General features: G+C 31.3%; 3 protein-coding genes across 6 annotated transcripts; 1 reads left to right on the forward strand and 2 right to left on the reverse strand.

The window, feature by feature from the left end:
- Positions 1 to 170: 170 nt before the first annotated feature.
- Positions 171 to 4906, reverse strand: LOC148616179 (heterochromatin-stabilizing protein CFDP1-like). Its single transcript, XM_088582948.1, has 8 exons — positions 4760 to 4906; positions 3787 to 3919; positions 2809 to 3052; positions 2371 to 2474; positions 1874 to 1960; positions 1345 to 1420; positions 955 to 1040; positions 171 to 656 (listed from the first exon to the last, which is right to left on the reverse strand). Exons 1-8 carry the CDS (start codon positions 4812 to 4814, stop codon positions 563 to 565), a joined length of 879 nt encoding a protein of 292 aa, XP_088439074.1. The 5' UTR covers positions 4815 to 4906; the 3' UTR covers positions 171 to 562.
- A 74-nt stretch (positions 4907 to 4980) lies between these two features.
- Positions 4981 to 12118, forward strand: LOC148616180 (transmembrane protein 170B-like). 3 transcript variants are annotated; one of them, XM_088582952.1, is made up of 5 exons: positions 4981 to 5127; positions 9040 to 9140; positions 9584 to 9754; positions 10456 to 10591; positions 10925 to 11064. In XM_088582952.1, the coding sequence occupies exons 2-4, from the start codon at positions 9047 to 9049 to the stop codon at positions 10557 to 10559; spliced, it is 369 nt and encodes a 122-aa protein (XP_088439078.1). In that variant the 5' UTR covers positions 4981 to 5127; positions 9040 to 9046; the 3' UTR covers positions 10560 to 10591; positions 10925 to 11064. The 3 variants fall into 3 exon arrangements, with proteins under 3 accessions (XP_088439078.1, XP_088439076.1, XP_088439077.1); XM_088582950.1 differs by lacking the exon at positions 10456 to 10591 and having other exon boundaries at positions 4982 to 5127; positions 10925 to 12118; XM_088582951.1 differs by lacking the exons at positions 4981 to 5127; positions 10456 to 10591 and adding an exon at positions 5966 to 6248 and having other exon boundaries at positions 10925 to 12118.
- A 1733-nt stretch (positions 12119 to 13851) lies between these two features.
- Positions 13852 to 27265, reverse strand: LOC148616181 (uncharacterized). Of its 2 annotated transcripts, none has more exons than XM_088582946.1 (7): positions 27247 to 27265; positions 25699 to 25773; positions 21797 to 21940; positions 21288 to 21398; positions 19458 to 19508; positions 17703 to 18999; positions 13852 to 17239 (listed from the first exon to the last, which is right to left on the reverse strand). In XM_088582946.1, exons 1-7 carry the CDS (start codon positions 27260 to 27262, stop codon positions 17206 to 17208), a joined length of 1728 nt encoding a protein of 575 aa, XP_088439072.1. In that variant the 5' UTR covers positions 27263 to 27265; the 3' UTR covers positions 13852 to 17205. The 2 variants fall into 2 exon arrangements, with proteins under 2 accessions (XP_088439072.1, XP_088439071.1); XM_088582945.1 differs by having other exon boundaries at positions 19431 to 19508.
- Positions 27266 to 27512: the final 247 nt, after the last annotated feature.

The following is a 27512-nucleotide window of genomic DNA, read 5'->3' on the forward strand; positions in this document are numbered from 1 at the left end:
AGACTTTCAAATTTGGTTACAATTCACTCAATGATTTCAGGAGATTTTTTGAAAATTTGTATGGTAATGACAATTGCTAGCATGGAACTGAAGTGTTGGTAAAGAATAAAATGAAATTCTGAAGTAGCAGTTAAAGAACAAGCAGACCTTCATCACAACCAAGAAAAAAGTAATTTTGCCCATTCAAGTTTTTATTATCAATCATAACATGATCCTATTATACCTTACATATTTTTCTAAAAGTGATAAAATTCAGTCTAGTATAATATCTCTCACAAAATTCACCATGGACATGATAGTCAATCACATCTGCCATGATACAACATTAGCAACTACAACATTCATTCAGAATAAAAAATCTTGACAAAATGGTCATCCATCTTCAGCTAAAGCTACTCTTCCATTCCAATTGAGACTCCTGAAGAAACACTAATAATGAGATACTTTTTGTCAACAAATGATAAGTATGAAACCTTGGACAAAAACAAATATGAAAGACTTTGGTCTAGTTCTGATGACAGGAAATGACGAAGAATTCAAATGCATTATGGGTATGCTGACATCATCTTTTACTGCTCTGGCTCAACCTCATATCTCTTTCTTTCTCAAATTGTCTTTGTTCTGTTCTGTTTAAAAATGCAACTCTGTCCAAATATCTGAAATATATTAAATAATAAAAATATTCATATTTAGATGTAATCAAAACTATTGAGAACTTCAAAAATACATAAATATGTTGTTACTTTCAGATTATTACACGCAATTAGAGAACTAACCTTACTATACAATCAATGATTCATTGTCCTATATATCTATAAATATTCTTCACAAATAATAAAGTCTATCAACTTTTTATGAAACTAAAAATTGGCAATGAAAATATGGTTTAATTGAAAGAATCTTATGTGAGCAGCTACAAATCTACCTACCTCTCCAAATTTCTAACAAACTTACCCTGCTTTTCCTTTATTATGTGATTTTAGATCATCTTCTAACTTATATTCTTTCTTAAAGTTATCCCAATCTAATTTTGATTTACCCTATAACAAAATATACTGACTTCAGATACACAGTAATTTTTTAATCAGGAATTTGACGTGTAAATGTTAAATTCGAGTTCATTCTTAAGATAGGTTTTGAAAGTTAAGGCTTACAAAAATTTAAGGAACATATTTGTCTTAGCTGTACATAAAGCAAATAAGGTTTTATTTTTAAAATACAAGAGCACTCATTTTATAATTCTATGTATAAAGACACAATATCACAGTAATGCATATAAAAATGTATTCTCATTTTTTTAGAATGGAAAGAAATAAAAAAAAATAAGTTCCTAATACAACATACTAAAGTACTAATTTTCTGTTTTTTGTTGATTTTGTCTAACACACTACCTAATCCACCAACTGGTCGCTTTATACCACTGTAAAAAATAGATGTTATACATGTACAATGTATAAGTCATTACTTCATCATACAATACTATGAAGCCTTGTTTAGCTAGCTTATTTGCATATTGAAAATATCTGACTTACTATGAAAAAATTATATTGATTGAATGTTCAGTTGTGGAAAAATGTATTGCCTTTCAGGACAAGAAAATTTGACCAATTGAACAGACCCGGGTTTGTACTGGTCTGACATGCCGAGTAAAACTATTATTGTGCTAGCAAACAGGTAGGCATGACACCCCACTCAAACACATTTTACTGACTCCAAGCCAGCAAGTCATCAACTCCTACTAGAGAGACTAATTATTTTTAGAGTTACTCAGACAGGAAGGGAACCCACAACCTCCCACATCTAAGGCAAGCATAATACTACGAGACCACAATGGAATTCTGAATCTAAGAATTTATTTCATTGATGAACTTACACTCCAGGTAAACTAGAAGCCTGTTTACTGTCTTCTTTCTTTAATTGCTGAGCTTCTTTAGAGTTCTCATCTACTTCCTTAGTCACTCTAAAGAAAAGATAAAATGGTAGTCAGTACATTTGAGTGACTGGTATCAGTTATCACCTAAGAAATGAACCTTATATTACTGATATTTTAACATTTTTTGAGCCTTATATTACTGATATTTTTATTTTTTTAGCCTTATATTACCAATATTTTAACATTTTTTGTAATTTGTGCAACAAATTTAGCTTTTTTTTTTTGGACAAAGTTATGATTTTCACAACTTAAGTACCAGTATGTTTTTAATGAATAAACTCTTAATCTCAAATAAATCTTATTCAACTGATATGCATGATGTAGAAACAAAAGTCACAACATATTTAAACTTATTTATAAAATTGAACTTAAAAAATGGAAATGCATTTATCAATATTCAGTAACAGGTTAAAATGTTATATCTAGTTGTTACTAACTTGACAGTTTCTCCAGCGAAATCATACTCTTTAGTGATGGTAATCTTTTTACTGATAGTGGTACTGTCTGAAGGCTTCACCTGAGTAGACACAGGTGTCTGGGGCTGAAATAAAATAGGAGTTTTTTTTATAACATCAAATCTTGTAAAAATTTCAAAAGATGTAGATAAAATAAATTTTAAGAAAGTTTATCTTTATTGAAAAGTAATAACAGTAAACTCAGTATAGTTATGTAAACATACCTCACAGTGGAGATAATCCTCAATTTATATAAAGTACATGTATTATAAAAAGTCTTGTTTTTTGGTCCTGGTCTGCCCCTAATTCCTATACAATTAGGACCATATACTTGTAACTTCCAAAAACCATCCTTTTTATCATTTATCAATAAGTAAAGTTTTATATTTATGTTTAACAGTAGGATTCAATGTAACAAACCTTTGTAACTGTTGATGAGGTGTTCGATGTTACATTTAGTGATGCTTTGGGTTTTGGTTTGTGCCCAACATCAGCCATAAAACTAGACCACAAATCATCAGCTTTTTTCTTCTCTTGTTCTGCTTTTCTCTGATGCTGCTCTAATCTGATCTTTTCTTCTAGTTCTTTTCTGGCCTTTATTTCTTCTTCTGTTTCCTCTTTGTTGACTTCTTCTCCTTCAAGTTTGATTCCTCCTTTTCTCTTCCTGGACAAGTAATGATTATGAGATGTATATATACATTAACATTTGTTAGTGATGGAAATCAGATTTTTAGGATCTAAATATTTGGTGGATCAACATAACTGATATATGAATTCACATTTGTCATTTTGCTCCAAATGACCACAGATTTGTCAATGAAACAAATTAATTTTAAATTGTGACGTCATTAATCTTGAAATTGGAGGAAAATTCAGGACGAAAACAACTGGGAAATGTATTATTTTTGTCAATGGCTTCCACAATAGTAAATACATCTATTATCAAAGGTTGGTTAAGACTTGCATTTTTTTTTCAGATTGTCAAGTTCTAGTTTTCTTGTATGTAGACAAGGGAAATACCATTCGAATACAAAAAATGCTAATTCTAGTGTACTAAATTATCATTTTTCAAACAAATTATTTTTTTATTAGCTGAAGTTTTCTATGAAAAATGATGAATGGATTGAAAACCAGTCTATGTAAACTACACATTAGTGGTATAGATGAACCACCATCATTATGAAGAAAAGCTCAGATAAAAAAAATATGGTTGAAAAACACAGAATTCCTTATCAAATTAAAATTGTATTCAAAATGTGTTTGTCTAAATAAGTAGATTAATCATAATGCAAACACAATTACAAGCATAACTCAAGATATTTCAAATGGCACATTTTGGGTAAACATGAATATGCATTGAGGTGAATCAACATTAAAAAAACTTAATCAGACAAGTACCGCTGGGCAATGCTAGGCTTCTTTTGTCTTTTCCGTTTACCAATTGCTTTAATGTCATCTCCTCCTTCTTTCTTTAATAATTCTATATCCTCTTCATCTCCAGAACATTCTTCTTCACTCACTGCTTCACCATCTAATACAAATAGATGTACATTATTCAAATAAAGAAATGTAGACAGTTAAAGTTCAAGTAAACTTGAAAGGAAGCAAAAAACTGAAAGGTACATGTATCAAAATCTCATGTACATCTAGATCATGTTTTGAAAAATGCACAAGAAGAATGGAAAAAATAAATAATAACCTGTTAACATAAAGGAGTTTTGTGCATTTTATAGTTCCCAAAAACCAGGGGCCTAAGACTGCAAATGCTGAGAAAGATTTTAATTGACACAGTAACAACAATTTGATTGCAAAGCAACAGGAAGTCCGTTTTAATTGTCAATAAGGTTACTTATTCTTGAGGCTATTATGGCATGTACAGGTTAGTAATGTACATGCATATAAATGTAGTACATATATGTAGCAATGTATGTACCAGCCCTACACTGTACTTTTTATTTTTTGTATGGGTGTAGATTAATCCAGAGTATATGTGACTAGCATATTCCACTAATGGTCTTACAAGTGACCAATATGGAGTTTTTTTTAAAATTTTTGTTGAACTATGTTATTTTTTCTGTGAAATCATAATGTCTCATTTGCATAAAATACAGCCTGTAACTGTCTTTCCAGCTGTGATATTGGTAGTGGAGGTTGATATAAGTTTGTCTTTAAATAATTAAAAATGCTACAATAAACAACTGATTAACCAATCACGTCCCTACTAGACTAGAGTCATTCTCATTGTGTAAATGATTGAGAATGCAATGAGAGCAAAACCACAAAGGCAAAAAGCACTGGGAAGGGCCAGTACAAATACTGTCATAGTAATTGGCGTCTAATAAATAGTAACGATTTTGTACACAAAAGCTACCTGATGGAACATAATCTTCATCGCTGCCCTCGCTGTAATCCTCTTCATCAGACATGGTATGATAAAAAAATAACTAATTTGTGTTACCTGACCGGAAGTAATCGTGTTTCTACTTTGAAGTATCCATTTGACTCTATGGTATTTCTGCTCTAAAGACTCTAGTATGACATGTAGTCTCAGAATTCTTTTTATGGCAAAACTACATCGAACTTTGTTGTAAAATCTTCTGTTTTTTTTTAAGAAAAAGCAAGGCAATCGCAAAATCAATGATAATTACATTGTGTTTATTTTTGTTTATAATCAACACTATATACGAATTCACCAACTTGAGATGATTAAGATTTACTGGACTTTAAATGCATTAATGGGTAATTTTATATGATAGATGGCGTGAACAATGTTATAAATTTTAGATTAAAGTTTGTTCGAAATTAGGTATGAACAACCTAGAATTAGGAACTTCGGGGTTGCATATAATTTTTATAAACACAGAAATCAACTGTACAGTACATGTAAATACTATATACTCGGCGTCACATAAATAACATACTGTTAAAATTTGAATAAAAATATTTTCTACGACTTTATTGACACCAACCGTTGTTTAAATTGTCTTAAATGACTTGCTCATTCGTTTAGCCAAACAGCTTCTCAAAAACAAGTCGCTTATAAGCTTAAATCATGCGTAACAAATCCTTACGGGAAAATCCCATACTAATATCCGCCATGTTGGTTTTTACGGGACGATTTGTTTACAAACGAAGTTCGTAAGTTCCTGTCGAACTCCGGTGACAATCGTCTGCTTGATCAACTTCTCGGTATTGTACGTTGTTCGCGTAAAATAAATCCGAGATATCCGAAATAACGCCGAAGTGCATTCTGGGTTCTTTGGTTTTTGGACAAACCATTTAAACGTAAACAACATCTCCTAGCAACCCGATCACTGTAAACATGGCCGACTTTTTACAATGTAAATATTGGCACCCAGAATTAAAATCTGACCGGAATTTAACGATTCAATGTTTAGGGAGAAGCCGTTTGGCTAAACGAATGAGCAAGTCATTTAAGACAATTTAAACGACGGTAGGTGTCAATAAAGTCATAGAAAATATTTTTATTCAAATTTTAACAGTATGTTATTTATGTGACGCCGACTATAGTATACTCAAGCAACCTAATACATTGTACATTGCATGCATAATTCTGTGGTATTTTTTTTTTACAGATAGGATATTTTGTGGCTTAGTCCTTTGATACCATTACTACTGGTGTCAGGAGATAGATTTCTGTCAGCTGCATACGAAAAGTGAAAGTATTGCAGCCATGTTTGCATTTATGCAATTATGGAAAATTTCTGCCCTTTCATCTTTAAATAAACTACATTTATTGAGGAAAACAATGACAGAGCAAAAACCAAAGCTAGTACCAAAGACAGACCCATAGCAAAAATTAATAACAAAGACATCTAACAGTACTAATGTATATCAAGGTTAAATTTATATTTCTAATCTTTGTTGAATAAAGCTATGAAGGAAAATAAGGTTTGCAATACATTAAATTAACATAACTCTGCATTGTACTTGACCCTGAGATCAGTCATCAAGACAAATAAGTTCAAACTGACGAACTGTGCTGCACTTTCACCTTCAAACTCTGTACAGTCTTCTTTTATGTGTCAATTTCATCTTTCCAGTTGTGCTGGGAATTAAATCTAGTGTGTACATGTAACTTCAGTTCTATAACCATCAATCTTATAATACATTCATTCATGCCTGAAATTACAAATTACACAGCAGCAGAAATATGCAAATATGTTAACATACTCAATGTACATATAGACAAGAAATTTGTGGGGAAGAAAGAATGGGTTTTATCATTTTTGCAACTTTTATTGTAAAAGAAAATTGATTGCATACTTGTCTGATGGCAGGAAAAAAAGGGACCAGAAATTCTTTGACACATCCTTTATATACTGGAAAAGGGAGATAACTTGCATAGCCTTAAAGTTTTGTTTCATATGAATCATGAATGAGCAAATGCAGTAACAATAATGTTGTTTCATGATAAAACCGTCTACCCATTATTTGAATAGCAAAAAGATGTGAGTACTGTTAATTTCTGGTCAAATCTGCAAATAAGTCTTTAAAAACCCATAAGCTGCCGTTCTCAGATTAAATAAACTACATGTACATGTATTGTTAATTTCTGGCCAAATCTTTGCATACATGTATGTGTTATAAAATAAGTCTCTAAAAACCTATAAGCTGGCATTCTAAGATTGCATATTTCCACAACTGAAAGTACAAATGTAGTTTAAATGACCTACATGTACAATGTACATGTGTGTGTGTGCTGTCAGCAGTTTGTACAGTACGGTTTGTGACGATTATGTCCTATTCAAAATCTTTCGTCAGTGTTCCAGCTTGACTGTTTTCACAGGGTGGTCTTCCCACTTTTTTCCAAGTGACATTCTGTGCCCTTCCCTTTTTCAAAGTTAAAGGTTTTTTTTTTAAGGGAAACAAATCATTTATTCACTGTTCATAATGATTTGCCATTTTTGTAAACAACATGCATGCATCCTAATTAAATATTCTATTAAAACTCAATATAAGAACCATAAATCTTACCAGAAAAGGTGTTAATTGCTGTTTAAATAGATAAGGGAAAGTTTTATGATGACAGGTAAATAATCGCCAGGGAGCAATCAGCTGATCAGGATAATCAGAAACGATGTACAAGTGATGGATCCCAATTGGATCTACCACCATTTTATGGACAGGCAATCATTTGTTCATGACATATTTCTACTGAGAAATACTGTATCTAATGTTTATAGAAACAAGTTTTATAGAAAGGAGTTTAAATAAGTTTTACCGGTTTTTGATGGCCATCCATTATAAATCTTTGAAAGTCATTTATTCCTTGTTCATAATTTATTAAAGATCTTCACTGCAAAGCAGTTTCTCCTCTTTTCAATTAATGTGTCCTCAAAACAATAAAGTTGAAGAATTTAAACTTAAGTATTTCAATTAGGTTGGGAGGAAACCACTAGAAAAAGGGATTTACAAAACTCCATTGTTTTACATTCTGATATTGTCATGAAACACTACATGGCCAATTATCATTACCCTCCCTTTCCTTTTCTTCTGACCAACTAATTAAAAATAAAAGGCATATTGAAAGTACCATTATACATTAATTGAGTACAGCTACTATGTTGCTTCTTAGTTTAACAGATGTAGAGGTCTTTCCTCGGGTCAGAATGGTGAAATATGACTATATAATATATCATTGTAAACCTTATTCCACTCAATATGCCCTTTTTGAAAATCCAACAACGCACCGAAGTGCCCCTTTTCAGGTCATGCATCCTGCCGTTTTGAAATCCTAGCTGGAACAAAAGGTGTAGGAGATATAAGATATGAATATGGCCTAAAAATATCAACTTTGTTGTAATAACATAAAAGTTGTTTTTAATATTGTAAAATATATAAATATAAGGAAAAATGATATTTTGTGGCATTGGTTCATTGCAATGACCTCATGAAGGTACCACAATTTTACATCATTTAGCGAAACCTGCTGAAAATTGTAATTTTTATATATGTCCACACACAAGAAACAACTTTATATTTTCACATGTGATAAACTAAGTAATAATGAAGATATTCACTAAATATGAAGCTTCTTGGGTGTGGACACTATTTCGTTGCCAAACATTTGACCAGAAAGTTACCAAAAAGTACTAAATTTGGCAGAATATTAGAATATTGGTAAACTTCAAGCAGTTTTTCTGTTCTTTCAATGCAAGAATTATCGGTAGTGTATTATACTAGAAAACCTCTAGGACTTCCAGTATAGGAATGCAGACAAGATACTTTTTGTGGACACTGAATAGGAAAGTCTTTTTATAATGTTAAGGAGAATGACACAAGTGGGTACAATTTCCCCAAAATTGACTGAGTGGAGCAATCTGTTGGATCTTTAAATCAAGATTCAACAAAGACAATATATGAACAAAAACAAATTCATTGCATCTACATTACATCAAAATACTTCAAAATTTGATTCATTATATCAATTGTATTAAAATAATTATAAATTCATTGCTTTAGCTGCTGCTACTGCAGTGTATTTTTATGCTATTCTTCTACTACATGTACTTATAATTTAACTTGATTTTTAACAAGCTTTCTGAGTGATTGGTTGACATTAACTATATTTCTCTTAATAACAGCATTTCTCCACCTCAATCATAACAAATTTTTTGTTTATTGTAGAAAGAAAATGTCTTCAGGACCACAAGATGAGTTCACTCCACCATTTAATATTTTTGACATGCTGGGACTAACACCTGGAGAGTCTGCTAAGACCTTCGCTGGTAATATTATTTTGGAGGAACTTGTCAATGTGACTTTCCTACATGTACATCAACTTAAACATATCCATTTGTGTACATGTTTGTTTAAACATTTAGTTCCCTATCAATACCCATGTTTGAGAAAAATAATACATGTACATAAAAGAACTAAAGAAGACAGTTCAGTGATCCAGTTGAAGCTAGAACTGTTAGAACAGATGGACACAACCTTGGAAAGAGTAGAGATGTTCAAAAGTCATCTTTTGTTTGCCATAATTGATAAAAATGAAGAAAGGAAAATTTAGAATAATTGGAAGTAAGCATTCAGCTTAAAAACACAGTTATATTGGCCTACTAAGTTTTTTCAAACTCATATATGAAAATTGTGAAACCCATTTGTCAAAAAAAAAATCCTAGATGAAAAGAATGACTTCATGAATACCTGATATTTTTTTTTGTTTCAGAAATTTGGTACCAGGTATTTTTATGGGCTTTGTTTACATCTATCTTTGTCCATGCAATAGCAGCTGTGTTAGCATTTGTCAGACTTAGAAAACATAAAATTGGAAGATGGATGTCACTTATTATTATAGGAATGGGTTTATTATCTCCCCTTACCGGAGGTGTAATAACAAGTAAGTATACTAGGATTTCAGGCAGAAAAGTTGCTTTTTAGTATTTTTTTTGATCAAAAAAATTGTTTTGAAAGTATAAGGTATAAATTTGATAGAAATTTCAATGCTTATGTTTAACTTTGTTAATTTGGCTTAGGTCAAATGTGGAAAAAGTTTTAAAAAAAAATAGAAAGGCTTGTAACATATCGTATAAAAGGTTCTGTAGTATTGCCATCAGATTTTGTTTAATTGTAACAACAAGCAATTATTGTGTATTTTTGCACTAACCAAATAAAATCTTTAAAAAATTCAGGAAGATAATGTATAATTTTCTGCTATGAACATCCACAGTCTGTAATTATACACATATTGCCTGCAGTAGAGAGTGATATGCCAAAAAAAAAACACCCGAGGTAGATATGTCACCCAAGACGTATACAAGCGTGATATATATTTTCTGAGTGTATTACTTGGTGTATCACCTTCTGCTGCAGGCAATATGTGTTATATTATACTAAATACCCTTTTTAATACATCACACTTTATGTGCATGTGCGTAAACTTAAAGAAACTCAAGTGCAATTGTTGCAGTATCTGAGATACAGTAGATATCAAATATCTAATCAGAATGAAATTTACAAGTATTTTAACATTTTAATAAATCAACAATAGCCAAAGAACAAAAATGAACACTTTTTCACTTTTCATTTTTTTAATTAAAGTTATCTTAAATGAAAACGATAAGGATGCACATATGGACAAGAAAAGGCATTTGTGGTCAAGAGGAAGAGATATCGGGATGATATATCGTGGTGATATATCGTAACTACCAATCATTTTTTGGGAGGAAGCAAGAAAGTATTACACCAAAATAACACATAATGCTTATCCAATAGAAGTTTGTGATTTTTGTATGAAGTATAATACAACAAATTAGTTAATAATTTGTATAAGTAGATAACTTTTCAGTATAAGAAGAAAAATATATTTTAAATGGTCAAATTGGTGGTGTTGATGAATGATATTAATAAATCTTAAACAATCATTTGAATTGTTTGAAAACTCAAGGGAGGTAATTTTAAGTTTCTGTTGGGAACATTATGATGTGGTAAAGAATTCATATTAAAAAATGCTAATCAGCTAATGCAGCAGGAAAGGATATTCTAAATGTATAAATTGTTTACTTTTCAGGTGCAGCTATTGCTGGGTTCTACAGAGGTTCAGATTTTGAAATGAAGCCGTTTTATGCTTTACTCTGGGGACTTGGACAAACTGTGATAGTTATACTGGTGTCATTCAGTAGACTTCTGGCAACGTTGTAATACAAAACACATGGTGTCTGTAATATTGCCATTATCCTAACACCAAGAAGTTGATCAAAATTGAGTACATGTAAATGTATTCATATTTTTCAATTGAAGTGATCATTTTCCATCATTTAACATAGCTGTTGGACATTTTGGAGCCTCATTGTATATTATTACCATCCAAAGGTGAAGTCTGAAAACTATAACTGCATAGAAATCTGAATTCAGATCAAAACCACATTGCATGAACATAAATTAGTGAAAAGATATCCTACTGGTTCTCAACCATTGTTGTCCAGACCAACTTGAGATCATAAACAAATCCTGACTTTTACAATTCTGTAGGAATCTTACCATGTAGAATTTAAAGAAAGGGCCACTACATGACATGGTGTACTGCAGATGTTATATATGAGCAGAATTTGTTGTTAAATTTTAACGAAGACAATTGATTTCACTGTATTAACACTGCATCGTGTGAATATATGATTAATGATCAAATCCGAGTTCACATTCAACTGGTATATTTTATGAAGAGGACATGAAGGCTAAGTGTTTTTCAGACATGTAGTCTTTATTTTGCATTCTAAGTTTGCAATGATTAAATGCGGTGATGTGGAAAGTACTTAAGAATGTTACTGAGTCATTTGAGTAACATGTTGTACTCATCTACATTTTATGTAACTTGTGAGGCAGATTAAGTTAAATATAAGACAAGAGAGACAATATGGCATTTACTATTCCTTACCTTCTCATAATTATGTATTGATTGAAAGGACAGTCTAATTTAAATTAGACCATTCATATTTGTTACTTTTTCTGTTCGCAAACCCTGCAAAACAAATAGAATTTGAAAGGGCTATTTTTAATTAGACTGACTGAAAAATATAACATGAAATCTAGGTTCCTTTAAAAATGCCATATAGGGACATCAAAGTTGATTTTAGTAAAATATGTTTCATGTTAAGTTATACCAGGGAACTGTGCAATATTATTTAAAAAATAGTAATGGCAGTATAGATTGTTATATAAAATGATATCATGGTTTGATACAACTAATAAATTATATTTTTTCTTATTTCTATTTTGTATTGAGCCTGATCCAACTACTTTTGTTACTAATGATGAAAGACTGTAATCACACATACAGTGAAACCTGTCTAAATGATGGAAGGCACTGACAGTAATCACACTTACAGTGAAACCTGTCTAAATGATGGAAGACACTGACAGTAATCACACTTGCAGTGAAACCTGTCTAAATGATGGAAGACAGTAATCACACTTACAGTGAACCATGTCTAAATGATGGAATACAGTAATCACACTAACAGTGAAACCTGTCTAAATGATGGAAGACAGTAATCACACTTACAGTGAAACATGTCTAAATGATGGAAGACAGTAATCACACATACAGTGAAACCTGTCTTAACCTAAACTTAAATTTGAATAAACTGAAAAACTTTCAAGTCCTTTCATATCATTTTAAATGTATTTTTATACTGGGTATTGGGTAAACCAAACACCTGTCTTAAGCAAACAATTTCTACTGTCCAAAATGGATTTAGTTTAGACCTGTTTCCCTGTACAAGACTAAGTGATAATTCTTTATACACATGAAGTATTTTGTGTGTATTTTTTTAATATGGAAAAGTCTGGCTTTTTTCCAGATGCTAGAGTAATTGAGGGAACCAAGATTCTAGTGGAAATCAAAAGAATGTAATCCAGGGACAAAGACCAGGCATAGAAAAAAGACAAACACAACAAAGAACATAAAGTAAATAAAATAATAAATACAAAGAAACAAAAGTAAATGAGCAACTTGGACTCCAAAACAGTGCATGCAGAAATGCAGGGTGTTTGTGCATTTGTCTGTAAGGCAGTCCCACATCTTCATATGTTAATGGTCAGTGATTAAATGTGTGATGAAAGCCTCTCAAAGAAGTTGGAATACATATTGCTGATATTACATAAGAGATATCATGCCTTCCTTTACTGAACTTATAATTTAAATATGTTTTCATTGCTCCTTGATCAGATCTTACTACAAAGGGGTTTTTTTAAGTCCTTGACTACCAGATCTTATCTAAGTTGTCATTTATATATGGCCATATAAAATTGTGGTCATGTAATGGTAAGACCCAGTCCTCATCTACAGACACTTTGTTTTTGTTCCATTACTTAAATATAAGTTTGTGGATCTTGATAAAATTTAAAAATAGGGTTTGAAAGCAGTGAAGAAATGTTGGTATTGATTTTGAGGGTTATGGTCGTACTGGTTTTGGAACTGGGGACCAAAAAGAGCAAAAATCAAGCATTCCTTAAAATTTAACTACACAGCTTAAGTAGAGCATACAAACTATAAAATTGTACAATAAGATACGAAACCTTAAAAAAGAAAGCAGAGTTGTGACTTGAACAGTTTAGGAATTCGGGGGCCTGAAATACGCATCAGCCTTAGGATGTAAGAACAATAACTTAAAATTTCATTTTGAGTTGTTTTTTTTTGTCTTTTTGCTGCCATTTTATTTTTAAATGATAAATTAGGGTTATGAATAGATGAAATTTTTTCTATTGCAATTAATTGGAGTTACCTTTCTTGAAATGCTAAAATCAGGAAACAGATTTTTTTTGTTGAGATTATGAAGTCTAAATAAAGTTTGAATTTGAGTTTGATCGGTTGTTCTTAAATGTATGTATTGATTTATAATATAGCCTGTGTCCAGCGATATTTTGAAAATACCAATATATTATTACCAACACAACCTGGACTTAAAAGTGGATTTCTAGGCCTCACAAACTGCAACCTATAGATAAAAGATTTATTTATTTTTAAATTTACATCATATCTTTGGTAAAACAAATAGCACTATTATCTTGTAATGTAACAGATCTTACTGTATTAAAATAAAGTTACCGGGAGTCATTATAGTTGCATATTCAATTGAGAATGCAGACTAAACTAGATTTATAACAACTAAAGAGGCATCTTTGTTAAAGAGTATATATTGGTACCTTGTTTTGTCTACAGAAAAAGACAATCCTTTAAACAAATAAATGATTAACCCAGAAATACATTTCAGTCTAAGAATTACATGTGAATAATAAAAAGCTTCCTGGAGTGCAGCATGATATGACTGCAGCCAGCTGAACCCTGTTCAAACACTATTAATTTTTGACACACTGAAACAAACTTTTAGTTATTATAGACACAACAACTCATTTGGATACAATGATTTGATATTCAATTCAGGAACGAAGTTCGGCTTCAAAACATTTATGGATCACTTTGTATCTCCTTACCTTAAAAACAATAAATTTCCTAAGCATACTTCTAAGCCCCCGTTAGCGTTTTAATTCGAAAACTGTAAGATATATTTGAAATTTGACTGAAAAATGCAGGTAGGAATTTTCATGAGCAATCCAATTTCTTTTCTTTTCAAAATCAGACCAGCAATAAAAAAATTATCATTTAAGGTGTGGTCCCACTTTCTGCCCCAATAGACTGACAATTCTTAATGCTATTTAAAATCTGTTAATTATTTTTAAAACTGAATTTAATAATACACAAATTAAAAAAATGTTGGAATTAATTGAGAAGTAAACCTTCTACATCAACTTTAAATAAATACCTATTTACCTGTTTTGCCCCTTTTTTGCAGAATGTTAAGGGCCAGTGACCTTATTCTATATAGCAAGCTTTCTCATTTAAAAAATTAACAATATATCAAAATTTTGTGACATTTGGTTCATTACAACTAAAGTTATTGCAAAGTAATCTAAATATTATGAAAGCCAACAACAACGCCATAACATAACCACATTTTTTTTTTGTCCTAAAAAGAAAAGATTTCATTCACATTACGAGAATAAAAATCAGTCTGGTATTTCAGACCACTGAAGTTTTTTTTTCTAAAATACTAAGCCCCACTCTTTTAGTATCATTAATGGTGTTTTTTTTTATTATCAATTTTGAGTTCATGGTTCAAGATAACTGTATAATTTATTTATTTGGTCCAAATATTATTTAAGTAGCTACTCTATGTTTATTATGTCACATTTTTTCCAAAAAATAAAAATAAACTTATATGAGAAAAAAAAAGACAAAAATTGCAGTACTTGTGACAATGTCATCAAAATGTACTTGATATTTCATCTGTGCAAATTGCACCAAAAATACACTAAATTAACAAATCTATTGAAAACTAAATGACCTCTGGTTAGATCTGTAGGCCTTGTAACTGTCCATAAATAAAAATTATTTACAAAATATAGACTATGTACAAAGTAATAATTATTGCATATAAAATTTGTTATAAAACAGGTCAACATTAAAACATATATGCTGTATGAATAGATAAATATAGCTTCATTATATACATGTATTTAAAATAAACTATATACAACAATTTATAAAAGAAGAACCAGACTAAATAGAAGAAAATATAAAACCTTTTAAAATTGATAAAAAATTGTGAAGAGTAAGAGTTGTTAAACAATAACATCTAAAATGTTGCAAAATTGCTTCTACCAAATACTTATTAAATGAAAAAAAAAAAACAAACTTGACCTTATGAATGCAAGAAAAGAAGTCATTTTATCAATTAGCGGAAATCCTCCCACATTCAACCTAAACTACATAGGAATATCAGTATGAAAAACCTGGTCCCTGCATGTCAAAATTGAATTTTTTTCTTTTAGATAATTTTTTTTTAACTCATGGAAATCATTAAATTTATAAATTTGGTTCTTACAGAAATTTATTGTTAAATTTATGAATTTTGTTCTTACAGAAATTTATTGCTAAATTTATGAATTTTGTTCTTAAATATATGTAAATTCATTTTGAATTTAGAATTGATCGAGATTAAAGGCGGTTTCCCTTTAAAGATAAATTAATTTTTGATCTTTGAATTCAGCTAACAGTGTTCTGGAAATTCAATTTCATCAGAAATTTACATATGTTTATTTTAATATTGAGAACATTAATTATCTTTGCATCAGCTAGTGCTTTGTCTGTTAACTAGATAAGGCATATTAAAACTAAACACTGGGAGAGTTATGGTGATGTATGGCTGTCTTTTTGTGTAAGTCATAGACAGGCCTTTAATCAAGGTTTCATTTTACATGTTGATCTCAAGTTATAACGTAGTTAAACAAAATGAGTGTTTGAGTAGACATAATTTGTTTGCTTTAGTACTATTTTGATTTTACATGGTCTTTACAGTCATTATTTGATGTTACATATTAATACATACTAAATTATTAAAAACGTTACAAAAACGACTTGCAATACTTTAATCAAAGAATTGTTCCGTACACCAAAACATATTTTCTTCGTATTTTGATGTATTTGTAATGCTTTATTGATATTTAACAATAAGTTTTATAACCATTATTGTGTGTGTGTGTCAATTTTCCTCCCATTCTTACTAATCACCTGCACTGCATCTGTTTCAATAGTTTTACCTCGTTAAACTTCACAAGCTATAACCAAATTTACCTCACATTACTTTTCAAATGTTACAGAGTAATTAGAATTTGAAGTGTTTGAAAACTGACAAATCAACATCATATGGGAAATATATTTAGCAGTCAGTTGTTTTTAATGTTAATTCAAAACAAATATGACAGTTTAATGATAGAGTTCTAAGGGCTATTCTAGAAATAAATGTATGAAGGTCAGAGGGCACTTTTTATTTGACCCCACCATGCATACAAAATATTAAAAATAAAAATATGTCGGCTTTCCTACCATGAATCACATTTTGCAAGATTCTTATTTGGAGTGCTAACTTAATGAACTAATATGACTGTACAGTATCTAACAAAATATAACAATTAAACTGACCATATGTATGTATATCATAACAAAAACAAATAACAAGTCATGATTAACAAGTAGAAGTAAAGATCTTTTAAAGATGTGTTTGAATGGTGTAAAGATACAGTTGTACCAAACATTCATCCGATCTCTCTATACTTAAACAACAAAGATAAAGTACATGTCAAAGATAGTTTGATATCATTCATAAAATGCAAATGGTAATTACTAGTACATGTTTCATAACATGATTTCATTTTATACAAAATAAAGCACTTAATTTATGAACTGATCATATGAAAATCAGCACTGTGAAAAGTATTGGTAATGTGTAGATTCTAATTTTCTGCTGCCTCCAACTGCTGTAACACTCTGAAATTATAAATGATTAATTTAACATGTCATTTTACCACACATTTACAAATTATTGCATTGGTTTTTATAATTGTAAAAATTGTGACATTAAAGTAATTTTTAATTACAACCATTTAAGCTCTCAAATTTCAGAATATTGAAGAAATTTTTAACTTACTTTTAATTAATCATTTAAATGAATCATAAGATGACAAAACTGCAATTATAATTGAATATGTCTGTTTCTTAGTAGCTTATCTACCCTAATTTTTTTACCTACCATTAAACAGTATATGGTCAGACTGAAGTACCATTAAAGTATAGATTTTTATCTCTATTAACTCAATGTAGAATGTTTTTGAAAAATAGAATAGTTTCCCTATTTACCTACCAACCAACCTGATTTTTTCTTGCTGGTGGCAGGAAACAAGACTAAAATTATTTGCCTAATGCAACCATAAATATAATTAAAAGCACTTACAGCTGCCTAAGTTCATTAATCTGTGAGTAGAGATCTTTATTGATATCTTCCTGTTCCTGTAACCTTGTACTGAGATCAGATATTGTTTTCTCCTGAGCATTGATGTGTTCAGCTTGATGCATATTCTTTCTAAAATAGTCCTGGTTATCTTTCTCTAACACTGAAATTCTATCACTGGCTACACTGATCTGATGCTGAAGTTCATCTACTTTTATTTCCTGTTTTCTAATTTTTCTATTTTTATGTTCACATAAGTCTATTGTCTCTTGTAACCTCTGTCGTAACAGAACATTGTCTTTCTTCAAGTTACTGTTCTTCTTTTCTTTGTATTTGTTTTCTGTCTGTAATGTACTGATGGTGTCATCTTTCTGTGTGTTTTCTGTGTGGAGTTGTGTGTTTTCTGTCTGTAATGTACTGATGGTGTCATCTTTCTGTGTGTTTTCTGTGTGGAGTTGTGTGTTTTCTGTCTGTAATGTACTGATGGTGTCATCTTTCTGTGTGTTTTCTGTCTGTAATGTACTGATGGTGTCATCTTTCTGTGTGTTTTCTGTGTGGAGTTGTGTGTTTTCTGTCTGTAATGTACTGATGGTGTCATCTTTCTGTGTGTTTTCTGTCTGTAATGTACTGATGGTGTCATCTTTCTGTGTGTTTTCTGTGTGGAGTTGTGTGTTTTCTGTCTGTAATGTACTGATGGTGTCATCTTTCTGTGTGTTTTCTGTGTGGAGTTGTGTGTTTTCTGTCTGTAATGTACTGATGGTGTCATCTTTCTGTGTGTTTTCTGAGTGGAGTTGTGTGTTTTCTGTCTGTAATGTACTGATGGTGTCATCTTTCTGTGTGTTTTCTGTCTGTAATGTACTGATGGTGTCATCTTTCTGTGTGTTCTCTGCCATTAAATTTACATTTTCAGTCTTCAAATCATTGTTATTCTTACACAATTGCTTGTTCTTAGTTTTCAATTCACTACATACAGTCTTCTGCTGTTCCACATCTCTCCTCAAATGTGAATTGACCCTCTTCTGCTGAGCTAAAAACCTTTCCACATAGTTTTTATCATCACTTAGCTGCCTGTTTTCCTGCACTAATTGTCTATTGCTTTGACATAATTGGTCTTTAGCTGTAGTGACTTGATCAACCTCCTCCTGTAATACGCCATTTTCCCTGACTAGAGTATCTATTTGTTCTTGTTGGCTTACACTGTTGTTTACAGCAAAGTCTAAAGCTATCTTAAGGTTGTTCTCCCTGTTAGCAAGCTGCTCTATGTTGGTATCCTTCACTTCTAAGTCTGCCTTCATTTGGGCTAAAACATGAACACAATTATTATATCATTTCACATCAATTTGTATTATATAAAGTAAATTCATCTGTTAACCATTAACATTAATTTTAATTGATTTAGTATCTCTCAACATTTCCTTTATTATATGTATTTGTTTTATTAATTTGTCATAGCATTATCAGAAACTAAAACCAGTTTTATTTGCTATCTTAATACTATCTTAAGTTCATTAGGGTCAAATCTAAGGAGGAGTTTTAGTAAATAATGTGACAAAAATAAAAATATTGACATTTTTATCAATGTTATCGATTACAAAATCTTCTCCCTGTCAAATACAAATGGGAGAAGTGAGCACAAACAGGTTTTTGTTAATTTCTCCCTCTAGATATACATCAAATGGTAGTTACTTGAAAGAGCATAAAACTAATATTAGTCAAGTGAGTTTGAAGTACCTAAAGAACATTTCTTTTGTCGCCTACCTTCCCAATTCAGGATGAACACTCTAAAATCATGAACAGATGGAAGTTGTCCTAAAAAATAAATGTCAGTTATAATAAAATATTTCCATGCAGTTCCAGTATATCAGAAAATGAACTGACCACAAGTTTTAAAAAGTTTATATTATAATACACATACATGTATTTGTTATACATGGAACTTTCTTCTGAAAATTAGCAAGTCCAACATCTTTCCATATTCACAGTGAAAATACCACAGACAACATAAGTAAATGATCGAGATACACAGTGACAGATACTTGTTGTACATTTAATTTTCTACAGTAAATTAGCGGTTCATGACATCTTTTAAAATTAGTGAAAATAATTGTAATATTTATGAGATACGAACTCATTCCCTTACATCAAAGCCTTGATTCACTATGTTAACTAATCATCCCTTTGGGAATGACTGGTGGTGTAATGGTAAGCACACTGAACTTTAGGGGTGAGGCGGGTGGTGCCCTAAGGGAACGAGTTGGTATCTCATAAATAATATAGTTAATCAGCCTCTTGGTTATAGGACCTTTGCTAATCCATCATTCATAGTAAGTCTTTGCTAATCCATCATTCATAGTAATTAACTAAATGAAAGTGCCTTATTCATCCCTTCCCTCGATAAAAAAACAATTAATGCACAGCATGATGCATATGTGTCTGTAGGGGTCACCCTGAACATTTGGAGAAAGTATAGTCACTAGTTCAAGCTGATATTCCTTTAAACATGCATTGTAAGTAAATGGTTGATACTGCTTTAAAGTCTGACATAGAATAAGTTAAGTCATTGATATAAAAAATTATAATTATGATACAAAGTAAACTAAAAGAAATGTGACAAAGAAAATACCCTCTGCTTACATATCAAAACCTGAAGTCACAGTTTATTTCCCTCAGGAGAATCCAAATAACATTTCTTGTTCATATAACGGTACCAGTCTTGCATTTCATATCCCTGAGCAGGTGTACATCAAAACATAGAGGGTATAAAAATATAGTGCCTTTTCTTTTCGTCTCCTTACAAGCGAATGTTTTGTCCAAAAATATGAACAAGGACTTTTAAAATAGAGCAAACATTACATTATTAAATGACAATTTTTTTGTTAGGAAAATTTAACATTATTATGGCATAAAAATTTTCCTCTCAAAAAGGTTGGTTTGATGAGTACAAAACAAAAGTGAAAGTAAAGAAAATGGCTATTTATAGTTCAAGACTACTTTTCTTTCCAATCTTCATGGATTCACCCTACTTTTTATGCAGAAAATTAATTTTTAACATGTCCTTAGAAATGTAACATAAGTGAAAGTTTTATTGAATCAATTTACAAATTTTAAAAAATCCTAAACATATGAACTTCACTGTAGAAGTCTATGGGATAATTAATGCAAGACTGATACCTAAAATTTCATTCTAATCTTAAGCTGGATTATCACCCTTTGCAGAAACTCGACAATTATTATATTTCTTCATGCATATTTGCATATGTTGCCAAAACTTCCTAAAATAAAAATCATTGAAATCCCTGGAGTTATTTTGGAGAATGTGTGGTTATCAAATTTTATTTTAACATGTAAATGAGAAGTGTATGAGTTGGACTTACTAATATGAGACAAATGGGCAGACAGAGAGACAAGGAGATTCTTTATCTCCATTTCAAAGTGCTAAATGATGTAAATTTTACTGTTTGTGACATCTGACATCAATTGGGATCCATTGAAGATGAATTCAAACATTTTAAAGCAATTTATACTAATTGCCTACACATAGGAAAGACAAAGTGCATATTCTTTTCAATGAAAGGCATTCATACTCACCAAATCTTGGGTAGTATTCATTATAAGCCAATTCTAAGTCATCAACTGAAAATCTTTCAGTTAAAAAATTTCTAGTTGACCTCTGCTCTGCAGTTGTCAATTGATACCAATCTGTTGATTATAAAAATAGTAACATGTGAAAATGAATATGACCATATTGTTTAGTGGTACACATAATGTTTTTGCCTCATATATTAGAAAAGATGGATTTAACCCCTTAGCTTGTAAGTTACTTTCTCAATCACCATTCCCATCTGGAATTATGAGATACTGTTGACTGACAGATTTTATCTAATGGAAGGACAAGTTTTTCAGTGTAAGATTACTTTCATTCACTAGCACATTACAAATAATACCGACCTATGTGTCAGTGTACATTAGAAGTTTAAATCATTCAACAGTTTCCATTTACTGATAGCCTTACCATCTAGTTAGCTATCAGTAGATCATTAACCAACGGTCATGTTATACTGCATCTCCATGCAACAATTTATGTAAGACCTAGTTACCTGTCAACTTCTGCCAGACATCCCCACATCCTACAGGTGTTGCACTATGTATTTGGGATGATGTTGTACTACCATTTGGATGGGGAAACTGTTCTATCAAAGTCTGCACATCATAGATATGCTCATAATCTCTAGGAGGGTTTCCTGAAATAACATATCAAATTATTTTAATTTGAAATGTACAAAATAAAGAAGCCCATTCTATTGTTTTGTATGCAGTTACATGTAGATGTTTAAGTTAAAATGTTCCACAGAGTGCAGCTTGATACAACCAGGGTGACCAATTCCTGAACATTTGGGACAATTATGGCCCCTTCACTGAAGCTTAATAAGTCTGGACTGTGATTAAATATTTTACATAACATAGGTTCTGGCACAGAACCCATGTGGTCTAAGAGCATTAAATACTGAAACTTACCTACATACATTTTTCAATCTATCATATTTCCAAAATCAAAATATATTGTTAGCTTTGTTTGTTTGTTTGTTGGGGTTTAACGTCCGAGCAGCAATATTTCAGCTATATTCAGACGATGAACATGAAAAGGATGATAAAATGAACATGAAATGATGATGAAATGAAAAAAAGGATGGGACACAAGGATAATAGGTCGACAAATTTTGATTGCCACTAGAAAAAGGAGGGGATGGGTAAGGTAGGGCAATTTAGCCTCCCATGGTGGAGCGCAAAGGTTCCTACTCCTATCGAATGCCACAGCAGGGTTCTATATTGTTAGCTAATAATAGGATAATTCATTTGAATGAGTGAATAACCAAAGTATTATCACAAGTGTGGAAGAACACCTAGATTTAACAAGTGAATGGAACTTGATCTACGCAAATATTAAATCTTCAAGGGTTTTTGGCACGAGTGATCATATTTTGGTCATTCATGATAACCAAGTGGTTATCATATTTATTTTATAGATATTCTTCATAATTTATAGATATTTTCAACATGAATTTTAAATTCTGTGATTGGCTGACTGATATGAGAATTGTGACATTTTGGCGGAAGAAAGTACAAGAGTGATATTACCTAATTTATTTTAGAGTGTCAATTACTGCATCAAAATATATTACACTGGGAACATTTGATAAAACACTGCTACATGTATCTATAGAATAACAAAGGGGAAAACCCCACTACATGGAGTTAAATGTTTAAGGTAAAAACTCATATAATTGGATTATTTCCCTAAGAAGTCTTCCAAAAATAATTACATTCCTTCATGCATGTCCCCATGTGATGCCCAACCTACATTTTTACTTATTAAGTATCATCAAAATCTCTTGAGCACTTTAGGAGGAGTTGCGCTTAGCATGTAAAACCCTTCCTTTGGATTATCTCCCCCTAAAGTCCTCCAATATCTATTTTATTTCTTCATGCATATCTACAAATTGATGCCCAATCTTCCTGTAAAATGTCATTATAATCACTTCGGTAATTTAGGAGTTTTGCAAAACTTGTTAACCTTTGGAACAGTTCACATGGGAGATTCTCCCCATTGACACTGTCTTATGTGGTTGATTTTTAAGTAAAAGCAAATTCTTGATGTAATAAAGAGCTCCATTAGCACAGCATGATATTACCACAGTGGGCGAACACTGAACAGTTGGGGCAAGTGTAGATACAATATTAGTTTTTGACACACTTAAGCAAAACATGCATTTGGTTTATTATGGACACAACAACTGGTTTATCCACAATACAAAATTGGACTACCGATACTACTTTACTATTGTCACAAGAATTGTTTTATCAACAAAGAGCATCTTAGTTACCCAACCAGTTTTCATATTATAAAATAAATCTGGCATAGTCATTTTTTTTCTCTTCAAGAGTAATAACTCCAACATCAATCACAGTTTCACTAACCACTTCCGAAATGGCCACCCCCTATACATTACCAAAAACACACTGCACCTAGATCTATGCATTGTAAGAGCATTATCTGTGCATATGTTGATCAAAAGTAGTCAAGAAAAGCTGAGAAAGTGCACTTTAAAATCATATTTGTAATTTAATACAAAAGTGTATGCTGTCAGCAGAAAAGGTAAAAATGTGGATTTTTAGTATAATTTATTTAAGTCAATTTTGCGAAGAAAAATCAACAATCATCATACCATTAGCATAATGATTTTGAAAGCCTAATTTTTCAACCTTAACAAACAATGGTATGTAACATTAAGATGTCATTTGTCTCGGGAATTCACAGTGAAAGTTTGAAAATTACTTTTTTAGCATGTAAAGTAAAGGGAACATTAGACGTGGCAAGACCCAACAGATCTTTAGGACAATTTTGGCAATGGTCGGTCTCACCATGCTGATCAATTTAACCCTGCAGAAATCTGGCAAAACCCATTTGAGTTATTTACATAAATCCTCAATTTTTAGGAATGGTGGCCATGTTATAGGAAAATAAAAAAATCTCCACACAGATATGGTTATGGACATCCTAACAAACATTCATGTTTTGTTACAATCCATCCAACAGTTTTAAAGGAGAAGATTTTCTAAGTTGGAAATGTAAACTTAAGAAAAAAATCCATTTTTTTAGTTACTTGCAAAATTCTGCAATTTGACCCCTACAGTCTATTTTTAGTAACAGGGACTATGTTTTTTTTTGCAAGACAGAAACTCCAAACACATAGAATGTTAAAGATATTTTAAAAATCATTCAGGATAAGTTTTGTTTTAATCTATCCAAAATTTTAGAGGTGAAGATTTTCAAAGTTGGAAATGTTAAACTTGAGGACAAAAATCATTTCAGGACCCATAATTCAAATTACCATCATCTAATCTTTCTGAAACTTTTGGCATAGGTCCATCACATCATGCTAAACAATTTTACTCCCTGCCATTTTAGCTTAACCTAACTGTTTTGGGTTATTTGAAAAATTCTGCAATATGACCGCTATGGTCTATTTTAAGTAACAGCAGCCATGTATTTTGCCAGATCAACAATGCCCACACACTGATTGTTAAGGATATTGGAAGGAACATTCATGTCTTGTATGGTAACAATCCATCCAGTAGTCTTAGAGGAGAAGATTTTCAAATTTGGAAATGTAACATTTGGGAAAAAATCCATTTTAGGACCTAGAGCTCAAACATCCGTTATCGGATCTTTTTGAAAATTTTAGCATCCCATCATACTGAACAATTTCACTCCCTACCAGATTTTAGCTAAACTCAACAGTTTTTGAGTTTTTTTTTTACAAATTTCTGCGATTTGACACCTACGGTGAATCTTTAGTAACAGCAGCCATGTTTTTTTTGCCAGATCAAAAATCCTGACAAAAGGATACCCTTAAGATACATTCAAGCAAAGTTTGGTCACAATCTATCTTGTAGTTTCAGAAGAGAAGATGTGAGAAGACGTTTGAAAAAAATTCACAGACAATGACCACAGATGCAAAAGGATGTTACTTTTAGGCCTTTATTTCCCAAAAACGGTGGGGGAAGAACCTCCATAACTATAGGGCCCTAAGAGCAATATGTTAAAATTTCAATGTCACTGAAGTTTTTGTCTTTAAATAAAAATTAACAAATGCTGACGACAGCAACACCTAAAGGGTGATACCATTATACGACCAAAAAATTATTTGCGGTTGTATAAAAAAATCAATTTAAAAGTATTTTTCATAGAAAATATAGTAATTTTAACCAAAAACCTGCAACAAATCTCATATTTATATGTGGGAGATTCAAATTTTCATTGATTTTGTAGGGGTCTCCCCTTGAATGTGGGAGGGTTAACATGTTTAGTTTTCTAACAAGTGTGGACAATCAATCAACAGACAGGGTGATTCCTATATACCCCAAATTTTGTTTGCAAGGGGTATGAAATAATGGCTGTTTCAGTGATTTATTAAGCCTTAACCAAAGAGGGAATTACCTGTAATAACTTCAATAACGTTCTTTGTTGCTCTAGTTTTTTCCAAAGTTCTGTCTGAACTGTCCTGCACTATACCTATCAATTCAATTAATATTAAATACATATAGTAATTAAGTCGTCAACATGATATACAGCATTGTACATGTATGATATCATGGCAGAACATGTAAATATTTACAAGGTACTGTATTTACTTTGAGAGCGTGATTTTTGTAAAAAACTACTAATGCTATAAATCATTATACAGATATTAAAAAAGTGTAAAGCACAATATACCGTATAAATGGTTTGTTTTAGGTTTGTAAATGTTTTATTGTAATAATGAATGATTTTATCTTGGCATAATGTAATTTTCAGAACTCGGAATATACACATACATATACAGTATACCTACAACTTTCTAACTTTTTAAAGTTTTTGTATGGGGTGGGGGGAAATAAATATCATGTGTTTATTTTCGTATCCCAAAATGTCTACCACTAATTCAGCAGGAAAAAAATGTTTACAACATGAATAGAACCATTTACATACTCACATCCGCCTTTTGTGTGAGTGTTCATCTTTAGATATAATGCAAAGTCTTTAACTGTGATGTGATTGGTAATGACTAATGATACATGTATGACCACTTGACCAGCACGGGCAAAATGTATAGGGTACATGTATATTTAGTTCTAAGAAAGATCCATATTTGCAACTAAATCAATACATACATTTAGAAACTAAGGGAGGAAAAGCATTATAACATCAATATTATCAATTTTTGAGGAATTGCACATTTTATTTAATTTTCTATGCAATTAAAACAGCACTAAAATAACATAATCAAATACATCTACAATGTGATTACTTAATTAAGTGTAAATTTAGCATTTCCAGATTAAATGTAGAGCTAAACTGGAACTAGTGTTATAAACTCACTTGCTTGAAAACTTAATATATACTTTCTCACATGTGCTGACATTTTGGGTGTCATATGCATTTGTATATATGGGTATTTGCATATTCTATTAGGATTGATTACATGTACATCAAATTCAATCATGCAAGCCTACAGTGGAACTGCCTTTAGAGAGGCAGAGAAAAATGTAGTCCAAAAAATAATATGCTGTCTTGGGAGTCTAATATTTATTCAATGGTCGCCTCCGTGCAAGTGAGGCATAACATCAGTTTATCAAAAAAGACTCGTGAAAAGTAATGATTGAAATAATTGTGATGAAAAGGACAATGTCAGATACATCGTGACGTTCCCCGAGATATTTTGTTAATCAGATATTGGGGACCAAGCAAAATAAACAAAGAGCCTCCTAAGACGGGATAATTATTTAGACTAAGTGTGTCCATGTAGCTACACTACACATAAGTTACACTGCAACAAGTTTTACCAACTACCATACACTAATACACTCCCTGTGCTCACTAAGAAGAAAAAAAATTAAATGGTATCATGTACGGTGATTCAATAAGTTTGAATTTTCATTAGGAAGTACAAGCCAAACTGAAATTATCCTGTTATTTTAGCGTGTCAAATGAATATTTGTAAACAAACCTCGTGTTCGGCCATTTTGTACACCACATAAATATTGAATTATCTCCCCTTTTCCCGCAGAATATATATATATATATATATATATATATATATATATATATATATATATATATATAGAAGGGTCTGAAAATTTCCCAAAAGATGTTAGAACTGTCAAATTTGCAAAGCAAAGTTTTTGTCGTTCATTCTGCGGCACTCGAACTCGTACCGCTATGACATCTATGACAACAACGCCTGCATTAAGTCCAGCTTCGCAAATTTGACA

Source organism: Perna viridis, chromosome 5 (genome assembly GCF_037379345.1).
Source record: "Perna viridis isolate PV_CMFRI_1.1 ecotype Kerala chromosome 5, ASM3737934v1, whole genome shotgun sequence".
In the NCBI taxonomy this organism is placed as follows: Eukaryota; Metazoa; Mollusca; class Bivalvia; order Mytilida; family Mytilidae; genus Perna; species Perna viridis.

Bases quoted from the DNA above. Each gene is read 5' to 3' on its own strand.
- LOC148616180 (XM_088582950.1), top strand. From the start codon at position 9,047: ATGTCTTCAGGACCACAAGATGAGTTCACTCCACCATTTAATATTTTT. The intron at 9,141-9,583 runs GTAATATTATTT...TTTTTGTTTCAG, and splicing joins GTCTGCTAAGACCTTCGCTG to AAATTTGGTACCAGGTATTT. The intron at 9,755-10,924 runs GTAAGTATACTA...TTTACTTTTCAG, and splicing joins TACCGGAGGTGTAATAACAA to GTGCAGCTATTGCTGGGTTC.
- LOC148616181 (XM_088582945.1), bottom strand. The intron at 19,509-21,287 runs GTGAGTATGAAT...TTTATTTTTTAG, and splicing joins TGAATACTACCCAAGATTTG to GACAACTTCCATCTGTTCAT. The intron at 17,240-17,702 runs GTAAGTGCTTTT...TTATAATTTCAG, and splicing joins ATTAATGAACTTAGGCAGCT to AGTGTTACAGCAGTTGGAGG.
- LOC148616179 (XM_088582948.1), bottom strand. From the start codon at position 4,814: ATGTCTGATGAAGAGGATTACAGCGAGGGCAGCGATGAAGATTATGTT. The intron at 3,053-3,786 runs GTACTTGTCTGA...TTACTTGTCCAG, and splicing joins AAGCCTAGCATTGCCCAGCG to GAAGAGAAAAGGAGGAATCA. The intron at 1,961-2,370 runs GTTAGTAACAAC...TCTTTTCTTTAG, and splicing joins TTCGCTGGAGAAACTGTCAA to AGTGACTAAGGAAGTAGATG.